Here is an 8946-nt window from a genome sequence, read left to right as displayed (position 1 = left end):
TTATTTTGAATTGAAATGTATGCAAGTTTCTGTTCACATTAGGCTGTTTTACTAGTCTCTAGTTGCAATGACAAAAAGATTTGCTTTTGACTTGAGGTTCAATCTAGTAGTTATGGTTTGAGCTGGGACAAGTGAGGGTTGTTCCCAAATGAGTGCTGACAAAGCTCAGGTTTGTTTTTTTTGGTTTGGTTTGTTTGTTGGGTTTTTTTACTGGCTTTTGTGACAGGAATGGCCTTCTTGCCTGATATTTGGACACCTAAGTTTTTGCTAACAGAACTAATACACATTTTCAGGAAGTAAACAGAAAAATACTGACTCAACATAACCAAGAAACTGTCAAGTATGTTGAAAATATTAAGAAGAAAGCACCCTTTACACTAAAGGGGAAAGGATAAAAACTGTCTTCAAGAAAAAGCAAAAAACCTTTCTATTTGACTTTCAGTGGCAAACAGATTGACTTTTGAGGGTTCCGTGGAGCTTTGTAGTTGTAGAAACTAAGAAGTATTTTACTCCGACCGGTGAGGAACTTCAGTCTTCTAAGTTCTTTGGACTTCAAGATGAAGAACCTTTCAATAATAGTTTCACACATGTATTTGACATGTAATTATCTTTTATATGTCAATCACTGCTATATTGAATATTGAATAGACTGCACCCAGAACTATTTGGTTGAAATCATTAGCACACTTTAACAGCAATTTTCTTTTTTTTAAGCTTTCAGGTAAAGTTTATTGAAGGCAACAATGGAACGATTTGGAGTGAAGTCTGCTCCATCACGTAACCGCTCAAAGACTGCTTTGTATGTGACTCCTCAGGATCGCGTAACTGAGTTTGGCAGTGAGCTGCACGAAGATGGAGGAAAACTCTTCTGTACTTCCTGCAATGTGGTTCTGAATCACGTTCGCAAGTCTGCTATCAATGACCACCTCAAGTCTAAAACACACACAAAGCGAAAGGCAGAGTTTGAAGAACAGAACGTCAGGAAGAAGCAAAGGACTCTGACTGCCTCCCTTCAGTGCAACAGTACTGCCCAGACAGAGAAAACCAGCGTCATCCAGGACTTTGTGAAAATGTGCCTGGAAGCTAATATTCCGCTTGAGAAGGCTGATCATCCTTCTGTGCGAGCCTTCCTGTCCCGCTACGTCAAGAATGGCAGTTCGATACCCAAGTCAGACCAGCTAAGGAAAGCATACCTGCCTGATGGGTATGACAATGAGAACCAGCTCATCAATACTGAAGACCGTTGAGAAGAAAACTTTTCATCATCGTTGTGAAGTTTTACATATTGATGGTGTGGTTTATTTTTATATTCATGCATATATACAGTGTTACATATTGGTTTTTGCAAGCTATTTTGTATTATTGTAGAAATGACAATCTATTTGTGAACTTAGTGGTATGCCACAGACTGTTGCTAACCCTGCAACCCTGCTGTAGACATCAGAGCTACATTGATGTAGAACTCATGATGAATGTAGGGAACATACCTGGCATACACCTTCAGTCCAGCTGTAACTGACGCTAAGAAAAAGGCACTTGGATGGAGGACCTCACTTACCTAAACTGTGCATCTGAATATACAAGGAAGATGATGCGGTAGGGATTGTTAATCATGTCAGTGGATTGCTTTGTCCAGTATCCTCCTGTCCATGGGTGACTAAGAAGAATTGCTGCACATTTGAAATGCAAGAAGCTGTAGCATGGTTAGTTAAAATATAACTGCTCTGTTGGGGGAGGATTATTGCAAATTCGTATTCAATTTGGTTTACATTCTAAAATGGGAAGCATTTTTCTTCTAGAATACTCTCTTATCCTATTCAGTGCAACTGTGGATGTATTCATTATCTAGCTTAAATAGCTGGTCTCTTGTATTGACCTCTGAACTCCACTATTCTCATAAAGCTAGGAGTTCTGCAGGTTTACCATGCCCGCTTTTTTAAAATCACTGTTTCATTGTCTCGGTTTAATATGTCCCCTTCAGTTTCAGTGCCAATCTTTGGAAGTTGAGTAGACAAACCAGTAACTGAGTGTGGTTTCCAGTGCAGCTGCTAGCAAGTGGAACTTATACTGGACCAAGATCTTAGTAGAGGGGATTACTGCCTTTTTCTTGCTAGCAGGACAAAGGATGCTAAATCTAAATTGGGGATGGGGGAGGCACTAAATTATGGAGTTGAGAAAGCTTTTTTACAGTGCACAGCAGAAGAGGCTCCTCCATCTTTCCCTGAAGGTCCTCTACATCTCTGGCCTTGTCCTCTGCCTTTTAGTCAAAGGAGGTAAAGTGATTAAAATAGTTTTCAAAACAGTTACTGCAAAGGCCATTCAATACCTGTAAGCGCATATAGGAAAGTGTGTATACTTCAAAGGTAAACTGGAATTACAGACCTGGACTGTATTTCTTACTCTGTGCCAAGGCCGCATCTATTGGACTGGCAAAAAGTAAAATGGGAAATTGAAGAATTTCAATAATGTTAGTCTCTCCAAAATCTAGTAAACGATTACTGAGCTATTCCAAATTATTATGCCAAATAGTCCACTCGATGTGAGCACCCTATAAAGTTTTTGAATGGAATGAGGGAGCATTGTGCAAAGTGCTGGAATACAACCAACTTCTACCTGCTCTAGATTTCCTTGAGATGCTCTGGGTTCAGGGAGGTGCCAGGCATCTTTTAGCAGCACAGAAATCCTCCACGTGGTGGATATAATGTAAGCATGCTTTAACTCCCTCAGGTGGAGCCAGTTCTGTTAAGCTTCCTTTCCCCAGTAGAGTTTCACAGTATCTCTTTCTCAGCATTTCTTTTATTCCAGATATTTTCAGCAATACTAAGTAATTGCTAAAAAGAGACAAAATAACCTGCTTATTTTGTTTCTGTAGCTATTTCCCTAGCTATTTCTAGAGCAGTCTCTTTTGCTGGATTGAGAGAGACTTACACACTTAATAACAACTGTTTTTTGTGCAATTAGCTTCTATAGAAATGCACTTGTGTTACATTATAACCATGTCTTGTAGCCTTCTGCTATGAGACCTGTTTGCGTAAGTGGACAAAACCGAAGAACAGGAGGCTGCCTATCCATGTGTACGGGTACGCAGGTAGTCAGTACACTGCTGCACCTTCGGTCCCTGTTGAAGCTAGCAGGACTCCATGCAGTCATAGCAATCCTGTCAATGATACTGGTTGCTGGTTTAGGACTTCAGACAGAAATAACAGTAGTAATTTTTTTCTCTAATCCTAGATATCAAAATATGCCTTCCAAAATATCGTTTGCTATTGCACAAGCTTGGGTTTAGCTTAAGATCATGAACTGCCTTGGACTAGAACTGTTTTATAAATCTTCTTAAGCCAAGTGAAAGGTACACTGCCAATAGCCTTTTCTGTCCTGATAATAATTGGAAGTGTTCTTTTACAGCTGCTGTTTTATTACAGTGAAACAACATCCTTGCTTTAATTATTTTTTTTTTTTACCTTATGAATGCTATCTTAGAATTGAAGCAAATAGAAAACAATGGTGTATTGAGAAAACAAGCTTCCATGAAACAAAAGCATCTAGAGAAGATGGTATGATTGAGAGGTATGGATTTGGGCTAGTTAGCTCAGTTGTTGCTAACATGGGATTTCACAGGCTGCACCCCATAACCATTTTATATAGGATTCAATGCTGTATGTTTTTCCCTTGACTGGCAAACTGACAGACATTTTGAAAAGCTTAATGGTAGCCTTAAGTAGGCTCTTGCACAACTGAAAAATAACCAAGTTACTTTCACTTTTACGGTTTTACATAAAAATAAAGTTAGCAACACCAACAGCTTTTGTTAAAAAAAGAAAAGCAGTCATTCTCAATAAGGCAAAGCAGTATTAAACCACTTAGTTTCTCAAAAGCTTACTCTACTTATAAAGCAGTCTGTGTACAGAGCCTCAATTTACAGAATTAATAAAATTCTGTAACTATTTTCAGTAATTATTCTAGCACCAATTTATTTTTTATGCAGAATTACTGCAGAGGGTACGAGCCTGGTGAAGAACCTTATCAATGTAGTCATAGGCTACCAGCTCATAACAATTTGGAAGCAAAAATTAGTCATCAGGATTTTGAATGGAACCGACTTAATTCCAATGCACAGCAGTTTGTAGGAAACTGGTGTCTTAATAATAGGATATTCTTGTTAAAAAAACAACCCACAACATTTTTCAAGCTTTTTGAAAATCAAGATACTGATCCATTGCAACGAACATTCATAATGGAGTAAAACAATGAAAAATAAAGTACATGTAATCTAGAAAGAATAATGAATAAGTAAGTTTATATTCATGGACATAACCCAGATCATCAACAAAACAGTTACACTTATTTTCTTTAAAAGTAAAAATGGTTCCACTCAGTCTTGGAAGAGAGTCCTGCAAACACTCAAGTTCAGAACATAATTTTGCCAGTGTGGCTATAGTTGGATAAAGCATAATCTTGGTTTAATTGCTATTGATCTTAGGGAAGATTTACAGCAGAAGTTTTCTGGTATATCTAAACCTAAGTAATAACTAATTCCTAGAACTGAGGCTGTGGTTAAGTTGTTTAACAGTCTCCATGGGGTTTTCCTTTTTTCTGCAAGAACACTGCATTATTTTTCCATGTATTTCGTGTAAAGAGTACTCTCAGAAGTAAAGGGAGGATGGTTTTCATTGTACGTACATAAGTAGGGACAAGCTATAAGGGATACTTTTTGCCAGGTGGTTTTATTAATATATTTGAAGCTCCAAATGTAATATTAAAAAAAAAAAAAAAAAAGGAAAAAGAAGAAGTATTTTCTTCTCTGACCATGTACTTATATTAGTTTAGCCAAGTCACAGCTAAAATTACTCCAAAGTGCTTATCTTGGAACAGCACTTTCAAAGAGTAAAATACAAGGAGGAACATTCTCTGTTTTGTGACTACTTACATGTATACACCATGTTAGTTTCAGCTTGCATGTTCTTGAAAAAAACTTGAGCAAGTTCTAATATTTTTAAGCATTTTGAAGCCTGTAATTTGGCAGGTCCCTAGAGGAGGTGAAACACTCGACGTAATGAAAGGGAAAGCTGTTTTTCAATTGAGAGAGAAACTTGGTTCTGCAAAGTATGGGATATTCTCATGATAGAAGGACTATTTTTAGCCAGAGCCCCTTTTAGCAATTTTGTTGAACCCAACAGTGAAATGCTCCCTGCTAGGTTTTGCAGCATAATGAGCTGGTTTTCAGGAAAGAAAAAAAAAAAGGCTGGAAGTTTGGCAAGGATAATCTCTATTTATATTTACATATAAAGAGAGGCAAGACCCACTGTTGTTGTGTTCACATTGTACTCACTGCTAACTCTGTGTAATTTGAGTGCTTGTTGTCTTTGTACAATTTTAAGGTTGTGACTAACTTTCAAAATAAATTTTTTTAACAAAGCTTGTCATTGTAATAATGCTATTAGAGTTTAGTCTCTTTTGGTTCAGTGGTAGAGATGTTTTGCTGATGGTAAGTGGCCACATAAATGGTTTTATTTTAAAAAGTGATGAACTTTGATTAGATACTAGAGTAAGGCTGAAAATACCTGGATCCTGCAGTGCCACAAGACTTCCTATTAGAACAGTAAGACCAGAGCAAGTGATTTAAGTTTTTATATTAAAATATTATTGGAAGAGAAATACTTTACTTTGTAAAGTTTTCACTTGGTAATGGAAAAATGGTCCTTTTTTTAAAAATAAAGGAATGCCTTTTTCATAGAATTTATGCATGATCTCTTATTTTGCCAAGAAAGCAGATAAAGAACGTGGTAGTTCACATATAATGGTAATGTAAGATAGTAGAAATGGATGGTGACAGGAAAAATTAAAGAATGTACATACTGCTGTTCTAGCTTAAGGTAATATCAAACTATATGTTGAAGCAGTTTATTGATGTATCTGTACAATCACACTGAAGTCTGTTTCAGGACTGGTTATACAGAAGCCCTGTTTCCTGTCAAGTATGTGGCTTTCTTCATGGTGACAGAAATTCGCTAGTTATGCCTTCTGTTGCAAGTGAATACGAAGTAAAATAACTGTTACACATTTTGACATTGCAGTAAATGATTTGTAGGTGTAGGATCTTGCAGCTGCCTATTGCTTCAGGTCTTTTCAGGAAGGGCTTCTGCGATGCAAGAATCAGTTCTTTCCAAACTATCTGCAAAAAGGTCACAGTTTGACCTCTGTCTCCCTTTGGGACTTAATGAAAATTGAGCATATAACATCAGCCCATGAAAATTATGAAGTGTAGGTTTGACTGTTTACACGTTCCTTTTCCTGAATTCTTACCTGGCTTGACATCTCGTGATGGATCAGTGATAAACTCATGCAACCTCTTGACTCAAATTTATTAATCATTACTTTCTCATTTTCAGTCATTTTCAGGTCACAACACATTAAGATCAAGTTGCTTTTTTGTTGCCTTTATACCAAATGGAAAAGCAGAATAGAAATAAACATACCCTTTTGTAAAGTTTTCTTGTGTGGACAATTCCTCTTTGAAACAGCATCTGTATACTTGCAAAATAAACGTATCAGTAAGGATTTGTGTGGAAGCTGATGCAGAATCAGGTGAAGTATATATTTAAAGTTCAGTAATTAGGCCATGCTAAATTCTTACGATGAGATTTTACTTTCCTAAGTGAATCATGCTGTTTAACCCATATCCAAGATGCAGTAGGATGAAGTATACATGACTGCTTTTAGGCCACATTTATATTGATAATTAGGTTTGACATTTGTCATTTACATAGGCTGGACAGCAGAGACTGGAGGATAGACAATCTGTGGCAGTTCTGCTTAAGTCAGGTAAGGATTTTTTTTTTTTTTTTTTGCCCATCCCACCACTTTTCTCTTTCTACAAGGGGTTTGGAATTTGTGGGTCTTCTGGTGGTAGAGACCACCTCTCTCATTCAAAAGCAGATAGCACATCTCACAAGTAAAAGCACAAGGTGCAGGCTCAGATGGGATACAGAGAGCTACTGCAACTGTCACTCAGGCTTGATAGAGGGCAGCCTCAAGACCCATGTTGCCCCTGAAGCAAATGTTATATATTAAATATACTTAATACAGTTATATTCTATAAAAAAGAAAATTAAGTATAAGATAGAAATGAGAAACAATTGCTGAATAGCTATTTCAGTCCCTTTGGGTTTAGCTTTTGAGTGTCCCAACTCCGTGCTCACTTTAGATTTCAGAAGCCAGAAACATTTGAAGATTTAGTCTTGCAAAAGAACATCTGTTTTGCTAGAAGATTTCTGCTAGACCTGGAGGAGCACAGGAGGAAGATTACTGGTTTCAGTTGGTATGCAAAGGCCGTGTTCAGCTGAGCCAAACAAGCACAAGTAATTTACATTTATTCATGTTTTAGATGTATCTAAGTACTTAGCTCTATGTGTCTTCTCCTGTCTAGTAGTGCACAGGAAGGGGAAGTAAAAACAGAGGACTACTTAAGTGCAGTGAAGTGACCAGTACTCTCATATTATATGTGCTCCATGAACACACTAAAGTAAGAGTACACATTCATGAGAAAGTTACTACTGTCTTTTAGTGGATACTTTTACTTTTTCCTCCTATTTGATCCTTCTGTTCAGTAAGAACTATTGTGCCCCTGAGGAAAACAAGGAAGTCTTCTGTTTTCTCCTGACCAATAGAGTAGCTTACAGCAGGTGGAAAGAGGGTATCATTCAGCAGTTCTGTTCAAAGCTGGAGGAAAAATAATTCGGAGCTTTAAAGGTTCTTGGGGGTTTTTGTATATTGGTTTGCCTCAAGTGGTTTTTTTTTTAATCTGTCCTTCAGTGTACAGAATAGCTCCCAAATTCAATATTAGATTTCACTGCAGTAAATGAGATCTCCTTACCTTAATTCTGTTGTAATTAGCTTCAAATTGCTTCCTCCCTCCCCTTATTTCTGAAGCCTGTCATTACTGTAAGACAAATCCAGTAACTAGAATACCCATGCTTACACTTAGTGTTTTATATATAGCAAAACCCTGAGTAGATTCTTAACCAAGTCTATATTGAAGGAACTGACACCCATTGTGAGAGTGTCCAGGCCCATGCTCAGTCTGCACTTTAGAACCTGGTGCAAGATGTGTTTGTTGATTTAACAAAGCTTAGCTCATCTCATTAAACTGGAATTGCTTAGGGAAAAAAGCATGGAGATGCAGAGAATCTCATATTGTAGAAAAAGGAAAGAAATTGCACAGAAATTAAGTAACTGATCCCTCCTTTAACAGGGAACTACAGTAGTAAGACACCAGAACAGGCTGCAGGGGCCAGCCATAGCTCATGCAGCAGCACACGCTACTGCAAGCTGCGTGATCACTAATGACAGGTGAGGAGCTGGATGGGAGACTCTTAAATTATTGTTGTTCCTTGAAGATACTAAAGCTTCTTCATGTAGTGTTGTCCTAGTTTCAGCCAGGATAGGGTTAAATTTCTTCCTAGTGCTGTGTTTTGGATTTAGTATGAGGAGAATGTTGATAACACACAGGCATTTTCAGTTGTTGCTAAGTGCCCTCCTAGTCCAAGGACAGCTCCCATGCCTACTGACTGAGCTAGGTGCACAAGATGGGAGGGAACATAATCAGGACAGCCAGCCCAGCTGGCCAATGGGGTATTCCATACCATGTGATGTCATGCTCAGTATATGAATGGTAGGCATGATCCAGGAAGTACCAATCGCTACTTGGTTATCAGTCAGCGCAGGTGGTGAGCAATTGCATTGTGCATCACTCATTTTGTATATTCTATCATCATCATTATTATTTTCCCTTTTCTGTTCTATTAAACTGACTTCATCTCAACCAGCAAGTTTTTCCTCCTCTCCCCCTTCCGATTCTCTCCCCATCCCATTGCAGGGGGGGGAGTGAGTGAACAGCTGCATGGTATTTGGCTGCCTGCCAGGTTAAACCACAACAAGTGTAATGAA

At 37.9% G+C, this 8946-nt stretch overlaps 1 protein-coding gene across 1 annotated transcript; it reads left to right on the top strand.

The window, feature by feature from the left end:
• The first annotated feature begins 743 nt into the window (after positions 1 to 743).
• Positions 744 to 1679, top strand: CGGBP1 (CGG triplet repeat binding protein 1). The gene has a single exon (XM_009585825.1). The coding sequence runs from the start codon at positions 744 to 746 to the stop codon at positions 1245 to 1247; it is 504 nt and encodes a 167-aa protein (XP_009584120.1). The 3' UTR covers positions 1248 to 1679.
• The last annotated feature ends 7267 nt before the right edge of the window (positions 1680 to 8946 follow it).

Source organism: Fulmarus glacialis, unplaced genomic scaffold (assembly GCF_000690835.1).
Source record: "Fulmarus glacialis isolate BGI_N327 unplaced genomic scaffold, ASM69083v1 scaffold1509, whole genome shotgun sequence".
Classification (NCBI taxonomy): Eukaryota; Metazoa; Chordata; class Aves; order Procellariiformes; family Procellariidae; genus Fulmarus; species Fulmarus glacialis.
The sequence above is the reverse complement of the archived record's forward strand: the minus strand, read 5'-3'. Positions and strand labels throughout refer to the sequence as shown.